Here is a 20816-nt window from a genome sequence, read left to right on the forward strand (position 1 = left end):
GACTGTGCTAAGATCAAAATTTGCTTGATGTTGGAAGGCAGTCCAGTCAGCCTGATCAATCTTCCACCGTGGTAACCTGAAGGGAAGACATGGTCTCCCACTGTGTAACAAGGTTATCACAGGGAAGTGATCGCTTCCGTATGGATTCTCCTCCACCTCCCACGTGAGTAAAGGGAGTAGAGGAGGGGAGCAGATAGAGAGATCAATGGCAGAAAAGGTACGGGTAGGCATGTGGAAGAAGGTGTTTGTTCCAGTATTTAGAAGGGAAATGTCATTGTCATTGAGCATACGCTCAATGACTCGTCCCCTTCTGTTGATGCTAGCACTACCCCACAGGGTGTTATGTCCGTTAAAATCCCCGAGAAGTAAGAAAGGGGGAGGCAGCTGCGTTAGAAGATCATCAAGGTCTGCCTGGGAGATGTCAGTCCCAGGTGGCAAATAGATAGAGCACACAGTTAATAAAAATCCCACCGTAAGGCGAATTGCAACAGCCTCTATGCTAGTTGTAATTAGTAAGGGCTGCACTGGGGTCTGGTTACCCACAAGGATAGCCACTCCCCCATGTACAGAGCCATCTGCAATTCTATCCTTACGAAAAATTGTGGTGTTATGCATCGTGGGATCGTCATTTGCCTTTAGATATGTCTCCTGCAAGCAAAAGCAAACTGGCTCGTGCTTTTGCAGGAGGGCCTTGATGTCATCTATATTTCGCCGGAATCCACGACAATTCCATTGTAGGAATTTAGCCATTATTTTGGCTTGGTGGGTCCGTCAGGCGGCTTCCGAGGTGCTGAGGGCTTACTTTTATCAGTCTTGGATTTATCTTTTTTGGGGAAGAATGGACGCTGTCCCGTGTCCATTTCCTCCTCCGCAAAGAGTTCCAAGACTGACTCTTCGGGTACCTCCTTCTGCTCAACATCCATCTTTTCTTGGGTACTAGTGGGTACTTCCCCTTTTTTATTCTTTTCTTTAATAGTTACCTTTGGAACTTGTGGAGCGTTAGGAGGTACCGATATAGGAGTGGCAGCTGATTGGTCCTTCTGCGCAGGTTTTTGGGAACTTAAAAGGTAACGCACGATGGGAGTGAAAGACTCCTTTGGAGGAATGGTCATGTCCGTCTGAGTTCCGACGGAACATCTCCCTGCTACCTTCTGGGCGTAGGTAGGTCTGCTGATATTCAGGGGTTTGACCGATTTCCTTGCCTCCTGGTATGATATATTTAGCTCTGCCTTCAGCCGTTGAATTTCTTTTTCTTCTTTCCACCTCTGGCATGCTCGTGAATAGGCCGGGTGTTCGCCTTCACAGTTAATACAGATGGGTTTTGCGGCTGAACATGCTGTTGTTTCGTGGTCCTTTGCACCGCATCGTGCGCATGCAAGGACTCCGCGGCAGGCCATTTGAGAATGTCCATACTTCTGGCATTTGAAACACCGTAAAGGGTTCGGAATGTATGGACGCACTGAACAGTTGATGTATCCAGCTTTAATCTCATCAGGAGGTTTAGGAGTGTTAAAAGTCAGGATAACGCTCCTGGTTTTAACAATTTTTCCATCCCTTCGCGCAGTGATTCTCTTGACGGCAATGACTCCCTGTGGTTTTAATTCGGAGCAGATTTCCTCCTCGTATACGTCGAGAAGGTCCCACTCCGAAATGACACCTCTAGATGAATTGAGTGTTCTGTGTGGTGTCACTGTTATAGGGATTCCTCCGATTGATGTTGTTCTGAGTAGGTGTTCTGATTGCCTGTCATTTTTAGTTTCAATTAAGAGGTCTCCAGAACGGAGCCTCTTAACTGATTTGGGTGAACCTGCTAACCCATCTAACCCTTTTTGAATAAAAAAGGGCGACATTTTACCAATCGGTGTCTCATTGGTAGAGTGCATGATTAAGAACCGTGGGACTGGCCCTGATGTTACTTCGGTTCGCTGCCTCTTTTTAGCAATACTGCTATCTGTATCTGTGTCAATGTTTTCTGATAGGGACCGGGTTGGGGCCCCTGAAGAAGTAAGTTTATCAGGATTCATGAAGTTTTTTATATGGTTCAGTGCCCGGGCTCCCCACCCACCACGGAGCCCAAAGGGACGCCCACTACCCGGCATGCAATAAATGCGCTCGGGAGTGGGACGCCAGGGCTACCCAGACACTACACCCGCACCGCCGCCAGCCTGAATCCTGTCCCTCGGACCATGAGGGTAGGGGCGTGGCATTGTCACGGTTGACCCTCGCAGGCGAGCCTACTAGCCGATTGATCCTAGCCGGGCCTTCCAGGACCACCCGTCTTGTCGAAGCAGGGGCCAAAGTGGTGTATTGAAGCTGGGCCCCTCAACCACCAGGATCCCCCTTTCCGAATTTCCACGGGTCGCAGCGCACGGCAAACACGCCGGATTCCATTGATGTAAGCCTGGAACCTGGGCTGTGGGCGTTGGATCCCAGTGATGCTAGTCTGGAAGACCAGCAGCGTCACTGGGAGGTCCCCTCACCACGTACAGGTGCCCACGTCGAGGGGTTTATTTCAGAATGACAGTATATGATACACTTAATAGGCATTGTTATGATTAGTGGGTAATAGCACTGTTCTGCAGCTGAAAACCCAAGTTGTATATAGTTCTAAAGCTTTATTTAGAGTTTACTTATTTAGTTTTTATATTTTTTTTGTTAAAAGCTCCACTGAAAAGTGGTAAAAATAACATCCACATGGCTACTAGTACTGGTGTGACTAACAACAGGTTAAGGATAAAACAAAGTTAATTCTTCATGTTTTGTTCTTATAGCTTTTGACTATTTTAACATCTTTTCCAATTTTGTGATTTTTGATTCCTTGTGAAACTGTGCTCTCTTAACTGTAAACCTTTATTTAAATCACTTAAAAGTAATAACTAAAAGAATAGCTTCATTAAAGTGCGAGAATATAACAGCAGATTAAAGAATTTAAAATTTTTAGATAATTAACAAAATCTTTTATTAACAAAAAATTTTAAATTGTATAATATATTCTTATATTCTCACTTGAATGAAACTATCCTTTCAGTGATCACTTTTGATATAAAAATTTTATATTTTATATGAAAGGCATTATAAGGGAATGGCAATTTAATTTAAATGTGGTGAAATACTGGACTATATGTATATTTTGCAAAATTAAATGGTTTTTTTGATACCAAGAGTTTTCCTCTACCAAAGCACATTCACAATTCACAAAATAAAATTGCATTAATTTCAACATTGGATATGGCTAACACCTGGCATGTCAGATGTCTTATCTTTGAAGAACTATCCATATCTTGGATATAATATTTCCATGGGTGATATATAAATATGGTTCTAATTATAGATCTAATACTAAATTGTACCATGATCCAATTGTTAAGCCACATGGAAGACTGCTACACAAATTGGAGCAGTGTGGCATTGGAGGCAAATTGCTGCTATGGATAAAGGGGTGGTTGAGGGGGAGAAGACAGAGAGTGGTAATCAATGGACACTGCTCATTGTGGACTAATGTTATTAGTGGAGTCCCTGAGGGTTCAGTATTGGGTCCTTTATTGTTCTCTGTATTTATAAATGATATTGATGATGGTATATCAAGCTTAATGTCCAAGTTTGCAGACGATACGAAGGTTGGCAGGGTTGTCAAGGACACTACTGACACTATGCTGCTGCAACAGGATCTGGAAAAGTTGAGCAGATGGGCTGAGAGGTGGCAAATGAAGTTTAACATTGACAAATGTAAAGTACTACATATGGGAAACAGCAACCCCAGAGCAACGTATCAACTCTGTGGTACTACACTGACATTGACAGAGAGTGAAAAGGACCTGGGAGTGATTGTGCAGGCAAATATAAAGTTTTCTGAGCAGTTCAGACAGTCTGAAAGAGTAGCTCATGGTGTCTTGTCAATGATATACAGGAATTTTTCTAGCAGGGATGAGGAAGTGATTATTCCCTTGTATAAGGCAATGGGCAGACCACACCTTGAGTACTGTATACAGGTCTGGAGGCCTAATTTTAAGAAGGATGTAGAGCTGTTGGAACGAGTACAGAGAAGGGCAACAAGATTAGCGAATGGAACAAAGGGTTGCTCTTAAGAAGAAAGGCTTAAGTTTTGTAAATTACACTGTTTGGAGACTAGGCACCTGTGAGGTGATCTGATTGAGATGTATAAAGCCTTGAATGGTTTGAGCATGCTCAATGTTGATGGGATTCTTCCTCTTGCTCAGAATAATCATCTGAGAGGGAATAAATTCAAATTGAGGAAAGACAGTTGTAGGATAGATGTGTGGAAGTCTGCCTTTAGCCAGGGGGGTGGTTGATTGCTGGAACAAACTTCCATATGTCGTTGTAGAAGTTGATAGCTTAAATAGATTCAAGGCAGAACTTGACAAACATTTGGAGCGAGTGTATGGGTGAAATAAGGGCTCTTTTTTTTTATTATTTGGCTGATGCTATATAAGCTTGCTTTCTTGCATCATGTGCCTTTGCTAATGCTAATTTTCTGCTACTACTGCTTTAATTCTTATTCATATCATTTATATATAATCCATGGTTCATTTATTATTCAAAACTGAGTATATGTATTATTGCCAAGATATCACAGATAATCATGTGATCATTTAGAGCAAATTAAATTTAGCTGAGACTAAATTCACAATACAGTTATAATAAAAATATTCTGGAACTTATTAAATATGTCAATTTCCAAATTTTTTAAGTTAAACAAGTGAATAAGTTATAACATTTTTAGTTCATCATAATCAACAATTATTTTTTTTTAAAGGTGAATTGTCTTTTGTGGTTTGTCTATCCAATTATAATATAAACTACTACAGTTGAAGTCCAATATAATGCAGACTATGGCAGAGGAATAAGGATACGATGTGCACACCTGAAGTATAGCTTAATGCCATATAACTGTGGCTATAGTTAGCCAATCTGGTGTGTGTGTGTGTGTGAGAAAGAGAGAGAGAGTAAGAGAGACACAACATGCAAATTATCTATGAACTACCTGCTTCACAGATATAATACACAACAAATATCATTACCTAAATACCACAAGAACTAGACTGGCACAATATGACCTCAATAGTCAATGCATCAAAAATTCCCAAGATAAGATATGCCATCATGGGTGCCAGCAGGATATTTTTCAAGGTGGTGCATGTGGGAATAAATTTTTTGTTCACCAAATTTTCAGATATATGCAATATCTTATATTTCAATAAATTAATGAAATTATTAAAAATTAGTGTGTTACTTCGAAATCCAAAGGTGGTGCACTTGCACCACCTTGCACCATGCTGCCGGCACCTATGTATGCCATACAGTTCAAATTTTAAACGGAAAATTTCTAAATAAAATTTCTGCCCAAATGTCTTAACAATGTAGTACAATTAAATAGTTATCAGTCAGATATGAAAATGATTTTTCTAGAGTAAAAAATATTTACCACTGATTCTGAAATTAACACAGATATTCATTTTTTAAAACACATGCAATTATGTTGACTTGAAACTGACAAAAGAAATCTTTCAGCATGGTTATAATAATATTTTTTATTAACACGCAGATAAATGATTGTTGTCACTTTGATTATCCATACAATTTTTTATTGCTCGAGACTTATGGATAAGAATTTCAGTAGTCTTGTCCTCTTATCAATGTCAGTTTAAGTATGTGCCTTCTGCACATCTTCCTTTATGGTAATTCTGAACAGAAATGGTTGTTTATCCTATAGAAACAGGTTCCAAATACTAGTTGATGAAAATTCTTTCATCAACTGCAGACTGTCAGTTGATGAAAGAATATGGTCTAGCCCATGTGTATATACATTTTTCTGCCTTTACAAAAGCATGCACCTTTGACAACAGCAAATCAACCGTCCATTCCACAAAATCATCTCTCCCCTCATGCAATGAAACTAAAAATTATGCAAAAATAGTATCACAAAATTAATAAAGTTTTCAGAACTTAATTTTATCTTTCTCACAAAATCGTAGCTACATTAGTTCTGCTCATATATATCTTTTCATCGCACTAAACTGTCCTACAATTTAATTTATTTATAATCTTTGCAGCTCTGCTGCCTTATAGTACATTACCATCATGAATCGGCTAAGGACAAGGAGTACTGAAAACTTATTAAAATTGTTTTGAATTTCTATACATTGTAATTTTTTTGGGGAATCAAAAGATGTTTCAAAAAAAATAGGAATAGAAGGTATTAATGAAGAAAAAGAATAGTTAATTTGGTGAGTTTGAATTTATACCAAATTAAGAGCATTCTGCTTGCTTTTATTTTAATGGGATTGGAAGGGAAAATGCCAATTATAGATGCCAATGTGAACACACATACAATGCCAGTGGAAATACTGATAGAAAAAGTAGGCAGTAGACAGCAAAAAATAATAATCATAAAATAAATAAAAAGAAATGCATGTCTAATGAGAGGGATGAAATGGAACAAAACATCACTGATTAATGTAATGAAAAAATTTCTGATTTTGTGAACAGAATGTCAAAGCAGTAACTGAATACTGAATTTAATTAAAAACATAAAGCAACTGTTGTTCTTTGATGATATGTCTCTCCATGTTGTGATATTTCCATCAAAGTACCAGTGTCATAAATTCATCTGCAATAATAAAGCCTTAAAGATGGGGTGGATTCTAACTCCTCCATCCCTATTAATAACAGGCCTAATATTATAGATACATAATACCTCAAACCCAGTAGCAGCATTGCTAGTCATTCTCATGAACTGTGATGGAAGCATTATGAAAGTTAATATGACAGCCTACCAACCAACCAGTGCATGACTACTGGCAGAGTTCATGAACTCTGCTATGACAACTCATGGTAATATTGAGTTGATTTTTCTGTGGGCATTAAGACCATTAATTTACTAAGCAGTTTAAATCCTGTGGGCCACAAAAACACAAGAAAGCTCTACTTTCATAATTATAAAAAACTATTTAGCTAACTTTATAAAAAAAAATTAGAAAACAGATAAATATTATTAGGCTATTTTATAATTTTGAAAATCTGATTTAATATTTACATAGTTTAATTTAAAATTTGTAGTAAGTTATATACAACAAATTATATTATATAAAGTATCAAAGATTCTTTAGAAAAATATACTGAATAATGCATTTACTCATTATTAAATGGGTCAAACATAATTAGGTGTATATTATCATTGTCATGTTTAATGCAAAATTTTAAAATCATCACTGCACCATGTTTCAACCACAAGCATTTAAGAACTCTATTTAAGAATTCTTCATATACCATAAAACAAAATCTGAATATGAAAGTCTTATATATGATATCATTATTTGCTTTTAAGCAGTGCATGTTTGGCATCTGATTTCCTCTTTTACAAAATGTCATTCATGAGAAATATTGCAATGAAACATTCAAAAGACAATGCAGCCAAGAATAAGCAAAATCATTCATTTCAATAGAGAATTACTGATTTGTAATGCTGACATATATTTTTTTACAAAATGTTCTACCTTTTTGATACAAATAAGTGAACTTTTATAATTTTTAGATAATGATTACAAGTCTGCAATTTACTTTGTTCTATCACATAATTTTTAATTCAGAAATCATAAAATGAACTATAGAAAAATATTTATTTATTTTGTTTTATTAAATGACAGAGCTACACTGGCTCAATAAGTTCTATGTTTTATATCATTAACAATGAAATGAGGAATTACCTCTATAATTGAAGTACTGAAAATTCTGCATATCCTGCAGAATACTTCAATACTTATTATTGCTGTAGTTATAATGAGTATAAAATATATTATATGTGCATGTGCCAAGAGAACAAATAATCTCTATATTATAAATTCAATCATGCATTTCGCGTTTTTACTATCCTATGATCGTGACTCTAGTCGAAAAGCCCTATTAGCTTCAGGAAAGTAATTTTTTTTATTTTTTAAAAATTATTTTAGCACTCGTTTTCGAAGTAAGGACTTAACTCATATAAAAATTGAGGTGTATAAGGCCTTGAATGGGTTGAGCAGGCTCTATGCTGATGGAATTCTTCCTCTTGCTCAGATTACCAACCTGAGGGGGCATAAATTCAAATTGAGGAAAGACAGTTGTAGAATAGATGTGCAGAAATTTGCCTTTAGCCAGCTGATAGTTGATTGCTGGAACAAACTTCCATCTGTTGTTGTGTAAGTTGATAGCTTAAATAAATTCAAGGAAGAACTGGGCAAACTTTTAGAGAAAATGGATGTGTGAAATGAGATTTTTTTTTTTTTTTTTGGCTGATGCTGTATAAGCTTGCTTTCTTGCATCATATGCCTCTGCTAATGCTAATTTTCCATCAATCAGCTGGCTGTTGTTGTTGATGTTTGGTTTTTAGGAGCATTAGCAACTAAGGCCATATTGCTCCGGGAATATGCGGTGGTCATTCCCTTGACCTTTCCGCATCCTCCGTATTTGGTGGTGACGGGCTCGAACCCCGGTCTAATCAAGAAGCATGTGCTACGCACTGCTGCTCCTTCCCACCTGGCTATGGAGGCGCCCCAATCAATCAGCTGGTACAAGGTGGTAGAGCCTATATTCATCACGACCATCAATAAAGCATGGGTGCCTGCCATTGGCTCACCAACCTGCTCTGTCCACTATCCATCCAATCTTGGAACACCTTAACTACAGAATTCCACAAACAGCCCACAAAATTCTCAGTTTTTGTAATACTGACACTCTTCAACTGGTACTCAACATTCACCCCTTTTCAGAAATCCATCAGATCACATCCTTCATATGGACTGCACGCTATACACCTGCAGTATCACATTTATTTTAGTTCTCACCATGACACATGTGCCATCAGATGGGAAGGTCGCTAAAACATGGAGTGGCCATAATGTTTTGACCGGACAGTATATAAATAATTTATATTTTATAGTTATATTTTCAGTCTTATAAATTTGGAAATCTATAAGTTTCCACCGATACATTTCAGTTTAGCATGTGATTTTCCAGTAATGTTTATGCAGAACAACAATAAAGGCCATTTTACTTTTTTTAATTTAAATATTTGTTACACAATCAAACAGGGTTTTATGAGGTATGTAAAGGTTACTGCATATTACATCTGTATAAATGTTTGCATGCTTTGCTGAATGTTCCCACAAATGTATTTGAGAATGGCCAACTACAGCCTTTTAAAAAGTTTTTTTTAAAAGGTTGTAGTTTAAAGAATCTTTTAAAAAGTATCTTCATGCACTGATGAAATTTGAACTTAGACCACTCAAAAATTTTCAGTGCAAAACAATGAATTAGATGCATTTATGATCCTGGGACATGCTAAAGGAAAAGTATACTTCAGAATGAACATTGTAAATGAGAGTATTTTTTGTTACAGTTGCAAACTGTTCGTTCCTTAATCATCCTTACCTTTCTTAAAGTTTGGAGTGATTCCATGACCAATTTATTGTCAGTAGTACAAATTTATTCATCTGTAATATAGTCTAATCTAGAAGCAATTTCCATATTGATGACTATCAAGCAGATACTTAAAATCATTATCAATTGGAGTTACTTACTTGTAATACTAATACAGATAATGATCCATTTTGACTTGTATATACATAATGTTTCTGAAACCTTTTTAATTCATGCCTCACTCAGTGGGGGTGTAACTGTTATTAACTACTAATGGTCAAACCCAACTCAGACATTTCTACTAATGGTAATTCACACTCATATAAAAATTATAAGTTAATAATAATACTAAGCTCAGTACATAACATCAACCGGGACACCTCAGAACAGAAACTAGTGGAATCTTTACATATAAGGAAAGTTAACAAATCAAGGTTGAAATTAGAGGTTATATGAGTCTGTATTCTTTTTCTTGTGACTACTGGTCTGCAAAAGATGTGAAGGATATTGCAAACCAAATATTGGTTGGTAATTATCATATCTTGTTATAACAAACTGCCAATGTTAGAGTAAGAGCTGGGATTTTTGGAAATACTGTCATCATGCATTTCTGTTTTTCACATAGGCTGATAAGATAAAATTGGGTTAAAGTTCTTATGCAAATAAAAATATGTATTATCATACTTGTAATATCTTTGTGTCCTACAGTTTTGAGAACTATTGACATATAACATGTGTACAAGCATTTATTTACATCATTTCTTTTCCCTGGTATCTTCTCCATATCTTCTAGGTACTACTTGACCACCCAAGCTTTCAAAATATAATATCATCCTCCCTAATTCAAACTGCATACTCTTCTTTTCTGAATGCATAGCTCATTGAATATGCTAGCTTTGGAAATGCCATGCATTAACTGTAACTATTTGGTTGTTATTAATAAAATGAAAACTAAGAAAAATATATAACTAATCAAACTAAAATATATAAACTAAAAAAATATACAGGGTGTTTCAGTTAAACGTTTCAGAACTTCTAAGAGGGGTAGGGTACATCCTGACAACTCGAAATCATATAGCAATGTGGGGTCGGAAATGCTTTCCTGAAGCGGTGTTGTACACAGAAGCACCATAAAGAAAAGAGACCGTAAGTGAGAAATCGTTTTAATAATACATGAAAAGAAGCAAAAGGTACATGGATTAAAGTAAGTGTTCGAAGTTTCTTCAACCTCTTATTGCTTTCGCACAGTGGTACCTTGGAAAATGTGCTACAAATCCCCTTTTTCCTGCTGAAGTGTTGTTTTCCGATGAGGCATCCTTCACAAGGGAAGGAATTTTCAACACGCATAACGACCATATCTGGGCGGTCGAGAACCCGCATGCAATACGACGTCGTGCAGCACAGATTCGATTTTCGGTCAATGTATGGGCCGGTATTATGGGAGATCACCTCATCGGACCTTACCTGTTACCGTGTCGTCTAACCGGATCTATCTACTTGATCTTTCTGCAGCAAGTATTGCCACAACTTTTGAGAGATGAACAGATTTCTGCATCGACGCAACAGACAATGTGGTTCCAACACGATGGAGCCCCTGCCCATTATAGCGGAGATGTTCGTAACTACCTGGATGTCACATTTGGTCAACAGTGGATCGGACGTGGTGGTCCGCGCGTTGGCCTGCTCGGTCACCCGACCTATCATGTCTTGATTTTTATTTCTGGGGTCATATGAAATCGCTAGTTTATGACACCCCTGTTGACAATGCTGAGCAGCTGGTTGCAAGAATCGCAGTAGCTGCCGAAGAAATTCGAAATTCGCCTGGAGTATTCCAGAATGTTCGGATGTCCATGCGTCGGAGATGTGAGGCGTGCATTGTAGCCCGTGGAAGAAACTTCGAACACTTACTTTAATCCATGTACCTTTTGCTTCTTTTCATGTATTATTAAAACGATTTCTCACTTACGGTCTCTTTTCTTTATGGTGCTTCTGTGTACAACACCGCTTCAGGAAAGCATTTCCGACCCCACATTGCTATATGATTTCGAGTTGTCAGGATGTACCCTACCCCTCTTAGAAGTTCTGAAACGTTTAACTGAAACACCCTGTATATATAAAATTTTTTTTCCATTTCACTTGGAAGAAGGTGGGGGCATAGGCACAGATGTGAGCATACAAACACAATATAAAATTTTCATTACGCCAAACTTTGTTTAGGGGAGGGAGCATAACTTGATCCACAATAAATCTGAATCTGTGATGCAACATTATGTTGGACTTCAACTGTTTTTTTTAACTATATAGTACACAATTAACTAGTGTTTTCATCTTTCAGATGCTGTATTTATCAGAAATTGCTACATCTCTGGTACTACTACAAGTCATTTCAAGTTTTGGAGAGATGCAACATTCTTCCTGCTCATTCAATCCACTTTGCAGCTGTTCCAAAACTGGCCCAGATTTTGGAATAGTTAAATGTCATGATGTGCCAATAAGAACTATTCCCAATGAACTAAATCACTCCAGTATTTTTATATTAAGTCTTCATAATAATGGTTTCCGGTTTTTGAATGAATATAACTTATATGGTACACGAATGTGGAGACTGGAAATTACAAGTAATTTCCTTAATAACCTACCGCCCAAGGTGTTTGCAGGTCTTGAAAGAACAATTTGGGAAATTGATCTCAGTCACAACAAATTCATTATGATACCAAAACAAGCATTAGCAAATCTATTAAAATTAAAAAACTTAAGCTTATCACATAACCACATAACACACATTTATTCAGGTGATTTTCTCAGTCTTCGACAAACACTTACTACATTAGACCTTTCTAAAAACGCACTCACAAAAATTCAAGGGGGTGTGTTCAGTAATTCTGAGGCACTTGAAATACTGAATCTCGAATCAAATATGATTCAAACCATTGACAAAATGGCTTTTCATGATGGATTAAGTCACTTAAAATGTATAAACTTAGGTGAGAATCAAATAACAAAAATTCCATTTGAAGCTCTTTACAATTTAAAGGAACTTCAGTTTCTTAATCTGAAGGGAAACAGAATCACAGTTATGCATGACACTTCTTTTAAAGATAGAATTTCCCTTGAAGAGTTACATATGGAAAATAATTACATAAAGGAATTATCATTTGGATCATTGCAAAACTTTAATTTTATAAACAAAATATACTTGCAAGATAATCCCATTGAGTATATAAGTGAAAATGCATTTCAAAATTCAAGGATCAATGAAATTTATCTTTCCAATTGCAAACTTATTAAAATATTTTCTTCTTCCTTTTATGGATTAGAAAATACTCTTCAAACATTAGACTTAAGTTCCAGTCAACTATCAAATTTCCCACAAAACCAAATTAGCAAGCTTTCACAACTAAAGACTTTGAGGTTTACTAATAGTAAAATAGATGTTATTTCAGACAATGCTTTTGTCAATCTTCGCATGATTCAAAGTTTAGAATTTGGAGGAAAACATATACAATTTAATCCCATTATATTTAAGAACATTACCAATCTCAGACAACTAAGTGTCACTGGCTTCAAAAGTAATAAAACCGAACTGCCCAACTTACTAGAATTTGTACCGAATTTAGAGAAATTAAAACTTATAAAAAGTTCAATTATTTACATAAACAATGATGCTTTCAAGACTCTTCAAGGATTAAAATACCTTGACCTTTCTCAGAATCATATTAAAAACATGAAGAATGAAGTTTTTCAGAACATTGGTCAATGCTTGGAAGTTCTTATTTTACACAGAGCATTTTCCACACCAGTAGTTCCTTCTAAAGCATTTCGCTTCTTAACACAGATTCAACAACTTGATATAAGTAATAATAATTTTAATTTTCTGCCTCTTAATTCCTTTGCTTCAATGAAGCAGTTACGTCAGCTTAACCTAAATCATAACAACATCAACAAACTTTACACCAGTCACTTTCAGAGCACCAATAATCCCAGTCTTGAAATACTAAGTATAGAATTCAACAATATCAATGAACTCAATGGAAAAATATTTAGTGGGCTAAAACATCTTAAAATATTAAATCTGCAGGATAATATGATAAAAGTCATTAAAAAATCAGCTTTTATAAACCTAAATACCATTATTAATATCAATCTTGAAGGAAACAAATTAAATAGAATTGAAACAGAAGCATTTCAGAATCTTCCAAAATTGCAATTTCTGAATTTTGCATACAATAATTTAACAACCTTTAACATCCATGCTTTTGATCAAGTTGGAATACTATCAAATTTAAAGGTTGATGTTAGCCATAATAATATTCAAGAGCTAATAAGTAATGAAAGTGAATCACTCACATATTGCAACATTAAAATATTTGATTTTAGTTATAATAATATTTCTTTTATTGATGATAATTTCTTTGTGCCAGTTAAAACTTCTTTATCTGAATTAGTTCTTAGCCATAATAACATTCCTAATATTACATCTTCAATGTTGATGAATCTCGATCACTTACACATTCTAAAGCTTGATAATAATGACATCAGTTTTATTGAGATTGGATCATTAAAAACATTAAAAGATTTGCAGATTTTCAGTCTTGCTTATAATAAAATTTCTGATCTACCACCTGATCTTTTTGAAGAACACAGTAATCTTTATTTTCTTGATATTTCCCAAAATGAATTACACACTATTTCTCCCGAGATATTCAAAAGTACACGACTTAAAATACTAAATCTGTCACATAATAAACTTATTCATTTTCCTGGTGATGTTTTTATTCACATAAATACCACACTTGAAGAGTTGGACTTATCAAATAATCATATACGCTTCTTAAATAATAAAGAACTGAGTGCTTTTCAGAATTTGCAGTTATTAAATCTATCAGGAAATTATTTTCATTACAGCAATGGAGAACAAGATGTGACTTTAAGAATGGTAAGTTTATTAACTGCACATTACAAAATGAATAAGCAGAATAGAATTTTAAATATTTTTTAATATTTAAGACATTTAAAAATTATATTAATATATTTTGACTTTAAAAAATGGTATGTGCATCATGAAAAATTCCACAAAACACTATAAAATATCTTATGATTAGCTGCCAATATAATGCTTTCTAAATTAGGCAGACATGGGCAAAGGATCTTTAAAAAAAAAAGCAAGAAGCATAAGACCTCCATTCAATCTAACAGCTTGGATTTCAGAAGTCGCTCCATTTCATTGATGAAGGGCAACTGTTTCAATATTAAAAACATTCTTACCTTATCTATAGACACAGTCACCTCAGTCACTGAGTTCAAGGAGGCTTTTATCTGCACATTTTAGATTTGTGTGTGAGAAAGAATGAAAAAAATGACAGTTGATTAAGAAGGCATCACCCAATTAGAAATGCATTTCTAATAGGATTGTCAACTAAAAAAAATGGAAGGTACATGCATGCAAGTGAAATAAAAAGGAGAACCAAGCACATAAGGTCACGACAGTCCTTGAGGTTGTCGCAGACATTTTCTCAGATAGGCCAAACAAGCTGTATTTGCTACCTGGGAGTCTAAAACGCTGATGGAACTGATATTCAGGTGACACTCAAGTCAAGTGGACCCAATTTCGGCAAAGTCCAGTTGGCCCGTGACAGCCAAATCCTCTGCTTGCACCTTCACGATGATGGGACTGTTAGTAAACCTGGGTATAACTCCCATGTACAAGCACACTGTGTGACCACCCAGGTGTGAACCAATGTAAGCAGGGGTCGAGGTGCAGTGCCCACACCACATGGAGGAATGCTGCCCCCTCTGTGTTACCAGGTAATACTAGGTGGTAGATGACTCTCATCAACCAGTGAAAATACTACCACTTTGCTTATTGGAGGCTTGAAGTGGTGGAATCCATGTTTAGTCTCCAGAGCCTAGTTCTGGTCAAACCTTCCCCATCTATTCCATCATGCAGTATAACTGATGTCTTTTGAGGTTATGATGGACATCGTGGCAAGTTCCAAACTTCCTTACATTTCAAGAGTAAAGCTCTAAAACGGCGTTTGCAAGTCGGCCGCTAGTTAGTAAACCAGACTGAACCTATTGGTAACTCTCTAGGAAGCTTCCAGATCAGCTAGTGTATAATCTTGCAACCTCTACTCTGCCAGATAGTGACTGGAGGGAGTCTGAGTAGTATGTATGCAGGGGCATTGTCGAGACCACATTATGTCAAGGATCTGATTTTTACTTACCATGTGTACACCATATCCAAAAATTTCATTACATCATGCAGCATGTTCCTCCCCCCCCCCCACTTTTCTTACTATTGAATACACCATGAATTGTCAAACTAACAGAGTAAGCTTATCTGCGAAAAGATCTATACCTCAAAACACTTCCTAGTCCATTTCACAAATATACGTGGTCTCAATTCTAATCTCAACGATGTCCATTTCCACATGCAGTCTGCCAAACCCGATGTACTTTTCCTGACAGAATCTCAATTATCAGTTGATGCAACCACTGCTCATCTCAAGTTGCCCAAATTATTCGTTGTATGATTCCTTTCGTCTCAAAGGTGGTACTTGTGCACATGTCCGTTCCGATATTTCCTGCTAGAGACTTGGTAATTTGGAATCTCCTCTTTTTGACCTTCTCTGGCTTAAAATCTCCCTATCTCATTCTGTCAAATTCATCTGTTGTCTTTACCGTTCTCCCAAATCCACTAATCACTTGGAGCTCTTTGATTTCCTCTCCTTGCAAGTTGACTTTTTCCAGTCCAACTTTCCTAATGGTGAGGTAATTTTGCTTGGTAATTTTAACAACTCCAGCTGACTTCAAATTTTCTAGCCACACTGACCCTGGTCGAGAAGCTGAGGCTTTTGCAATTACTAATGACCTTGCACAGATTGTTCATTTACCCACAAGAATACCAGACAATCCTAACCATACAGCCAACACATTTGATCTTTTTCTCACAAACAACCCTTTTAAGTACACGGTCGAAGTGAATGGTCCTTTAGGCACCTCAGATCACAACATGGTGATTCTCTCTTCTCCAATGGAGCTTTTATCTCATGGCTATTCCCAAACTAGTGTTGTTTGGCATTACAAGAGAGCAAAATGGGATGACCTGCAAGATTTCTTTTCTTCTTTTCCTCGGTTGGATTACCGTTTCAAAACTTCTGATGTCAACGTTTCCTCAGATCATGTCAGTAAAATTATTCTTGTAGGAATGGAATCCTTTATTCCACACTCCACTTTAAAATCTCATCCTTTATCTAAACCTTGGTTTTCCAATAAATGTGCTAAGGCTGATCAAGAGAAGAATGTTTCAGATCATAATTGGCTTGTTTTCAATTCTTCAGTTTCATTTTCTGCCTACACCAAAGCTCGCAAAAATTGTAAAGCAGTTATTAATCAGTCCAAACTAGATTTTAAACAGGCTAAAAGTAGAAAATTTGCTTCTTGCCCTAATGGTAGCCAAGCATTCTGGTCTCTTGCCAAAACTATTGTCTGCAACTTTGGCCCATCTCTGCTCTCAACTCTGTCACAACCAGATGGTTCTATTGTTACTTCATCCAAGGATAAAGCTGACCTGCTAGCATCCCATTTTTCTTCCAACTCATGTATTAATGATCTGGGTAAAACACCTCCCACCATTCCCAACACACTCCATTCAATGCCTCCCTTTGGTCTTCCGTCAAAAGGATGTCAGAAGGATTTTGAAAAATCTTGATGCTAAGAAAGCTCCAGGTCCAGATGGTATTTCTGCACTTGTTCTTAAAATCTGTGCTCCTGAATTTACTCCTGTACTTTGCCTCTTTTTTCACTTTCTTATTGCAAAGGTGTTTTTCCTTCTGCTTGGAAATTTGCTCATATCCAGACAGTTCCTAAAAAGCGTGACAAATCCCTCCCATCCATTTATCGTCCCATTGCAATTACTTCTACTCTTTCTAAAGTAATGCAGAAATCAGTTAACCACCAAATCTAGAAGCCATCTGTCTGATTAACAATCGCTAGTATAGTTTCTGTCAGTGTTGAGCCATTGATGATATTCTGGCTTATGTTACCCATTTATGGACAAATTCATGGAAAAGTTTGGTGAAAGACAAGCAGTTGCTAGTGACATCTCAAAGGTTTTATCGTGTTTGGCATAAAGGTCTTCTAAACAAGTTTCCATCTTATGGTTTGCCAACTGTTTTTTGTAATTGGTTATCCAGTTTTCTCTCTGACACTCACTGAAGGTGATGGTAGCTGGCTCTGTCTTCTAACTTCTCCACTAATGCTGGTGTCCACCAAGGTTCAGTTCTTTCCCCCACTCTTTTCCTCTTGTATATTAATGACCTTCCATTGACCAGAAATCCTATCCATAGTTTTGGTGATGATAGCACACTGCATTCACTTTCCAGTTTGAGACACTCTGCCTTGCTCAATCAGCTTCAACTTCTCGAATATCCACTACCAATTCCTTAAATGCCAATCTTCAGGTAATTCTCCAGTGTGACAAAGACAACTTAGTTGGTTTCAATCCTTCTAAAACTCAGTCCTGTCTTATATCTTGTAAAAAGGATTCTTCTGCTGCTATGCTTATCTTTGGTGACACTCCAATTTCTAGGCAAGATGTTATATGTCTTTTGGGGATTACCCTGACTTCTAAGCTCTCTTGGCACAAGCACATTAGAAATATTGCTTCTCCTGCTACTAAAAATCTTGGTTTTCTCTTTCGCTCTCAGCGTTACTTTTCTTCTAAACAGCTATTCACTCTGTACAAATCGCAAATTGCCCTACCATTGAATATTGTTCCCACATCTGGGGCGGTACCCCCAAAACCTCTCTCAGGCTTCTAGATTCCATTCAGAAGTGGGTAGTTAGGTTAATTAATGACTCATCTCTAACAGTCTCTCCACTCTGTCTCATAGACACTGCATGCCTATTCTACAGATACTTCCACGGGTACTGTTCTACTGTTCTTCTGAATTGGCTTCTATAATTCCCGCTCTCTTTTTCAAAACAGTGCGAATACGTGCCACCACCAGCCAACATCTATTTACTGTCCAACTTCAAACTCACAGAACGAACTTTTCATCTTCCTCGTTTATTCATTCAACTGTCATTTTCTGGAACAACTTTCCTTTATATGTATTTCCTGAAAATTACAGTCTACAGAAGTTCAAGTCTAATGCCAAAAAATATCTTCTCAACCTCTAACCAAAGCATGGTACTAAGTACTATAGGTTCTAAGAAGAGAAATGCACTGTAAAGTCTAATCTCAACTCAGCATAAGTAAATACACATTATTCAAATTCCGAATAGTGAAAAATTCAATGGGGGATCTAACATTAAATGTATTAACTATTAAAATACAAAGATACAATAAGTGGTTAATCCTAACATGCAAATTTTTTTATAAATCTGTCTACAGAACTAATAATGGTCTAAGAAAATTTTGATGTTGTTGTAAGACATACACCTCAACAAAGGTGTAAGTCTCACAACATCAAAATTTTCAAATGATACAGCTGCTCATGCACAAAGTTTTCACTAGCAACCACATCATGTCAAATTCTACTGTGTGGTACTACACTTAGGGTGGTAGAAAATGAAAAAGAAATGGGAGTAATTGTGCAGTCAGATATGAAGTTTTTTGAGCAATGCAGACAGGCTGCCAGAGCAGGTCATAAGGTTTTGTCAATGATATACAGGAATTTTGCTAGTAGGGAAAAGAAGGCGACTGTCCCTCTGTATAAGGCAATGATTAGGCCATGCCTTGAGTACTGCATACATGTCTGGAGGCCTCATTTTAGGAAGGGCAACAAGATTGGTGAAGGGAATGAAGGGATCCTCTTACCAAGAGAGGTTTAAGTTCTGGAAATCGCAGTGGTTGGAGACTAGGCACTTGCGAGGTATATCAGGCTTAGTATCGAAGTTTTCAGATGATACAAAGGTTGGCAGGGTTGTTAATGACAGTAATGGCAGTGTGTTACTGCAACAGGATCTAGAAAATTTGGGCAGATGGGCTGAGAAGTGGCAACTGAAGTTTAACATTGAAAAATGCAAAGCACTGCATATGGGTAGAAATAACCCCAGAGAAACATACCAACTGTGTAGTACTACACTTAAGGTGGTAGAAAATGAAAAAGACCTGGGAGTAATTGTGCAGTCAGATATGAAGTTTTCTGAGCAATGCAGACAGGCTGCCAGGGCAGGTAATGGGGTGTTGTCAATGATATACAGGAATTTTGCTAGCAGGAAAAAGGAGGTGATTGTCCCTCTGTATAAGGCACTGGTCAGGCGACGCCTTGAGTACTGCATGCAGGTCTGGAGGCCTCATTTTAGAAGGATGTAGATTTGCTTGAGCGTGTACATGATTGGTGAGGGGAATGAAGGGATCCTCTTACCTGGAGAAGCTTAAGGTCTGCAAATTGCAGCAGCTGGAGACTAGGCACGTTTGAGGTGATCTGATTGAGGTGTATAAGGCCTTGAATGGTTGAGCACGCTGAATTCTGATGGGATTCTTCTACTTGTTCAGATTACGAACCTAAGGGGACAATTTTTTTTTTGTTAGTTGTTGGCAAATTGGCTTCTGTGGCCATATTACACCTCCCAAGGTTTTTGCATTTTCTACTCTGATCCAAGCCCGAGGTGGGATTTGAACCCGCAAACTTTGATTTGCCAGGCAGGCACTTTACCCACCTGGCTAGCCCGGTCAGCAGGACATAAATTGAAATTGGAGGACAGATGTAGAATAGATGTGCGGAAATTTGCCTTTAGCCAGTGGGTGGTTAATTGCTGGAACCAACTTCCATCTGTCTTTGTGGAAGTTGATAGGTTAAATGAATTTAAGGAGGAACTGGACAGGTATTTGGAGGGAATGGTGTGATTTTCTTTTTTTGGCTGATGCTGCATAAGCTCATACACTTTCTTTCTTGCATCACATGCCACTACTACTACTACATACAGATTGAACAGCAATATGGGATTTGTTACTGTGTCAGTCGGGGGTTAGACAGTTAAAGAAATGAATGAAGCATATGGTATGAGTGTCTTGGTACGACGGCCATATTCTGGTGTGAAGCAGTTTCTCCATCAAGACTGCCAGGACCCATACAACTAATATTGTGCAGGCAGTGATCACTGCCATAGGTGCCGATGTTCTGCCACATCCCCCCCCCTTATTCACTGGACTTAGCCCCATGTGATTTCTTTCTGTTTCCATGTCTGAAGAAAACTCTGAAAGGCAAGCATTGTGTCCAACGCAACAATGCTCATAGTCACAATGGAAGGACCGCAGTCTTTCAAAAAATGGTTTGCAAGAAGCATTTAATGCATGGGTGTGACAGTGGTAAAAGCATGTAAAGTTCAAGGGAGAGTATTTTGAGATGGAAAAATCCACAGCAGATTCAGATGATGACAATTAAGATAAGATC

General features: G+C 37.1%; 2 protein-coding genes across 4 annotated transcripts in view; one reads left to right on the forward strand and one right to left on the reverse strand.

Moving 5' to 3' along the window:
* Nucleotides 1-20816, reverse strand: part of LOC150090805 (telomerase protein component 1-like) — an 827340-nt gene that overhangs the window by 575811 nt on the left and 230713 nt on the right. The window lies entirely within an intron of this gene.
* LOC150090806 (chaoptin-like) overlaps nt 11816-20816 on the forward strand; it is a 42561-nt gene continuing 33560 nt past the window's right edge. Inside the window, exon 1 of the mRNA XM_090377866.1 lies at nt 11816-14350. Coding sequence (XP_090233992.1) covers nt 11816-14350 — 2535 coding nt within the window. The remainder of the gene's footprint in view (nt 14351-20816) is intronic.

This window comes from Mastigoproctus giganteus, chromosome 1, assembly GCF_048544385.1.
Source record: "Mastigoproctus giganteus isolate SK-2022 chromosome 1, ASM4854438v1, whole genome shotgun sequence".
NCBI classification, from domain to species: Eukaryota; Metazoa; Arthropoda; class Arachnida; order Uropygi; family Thelyphonidae; genus Mastigoproctus; species Mastigoproctus giganteus.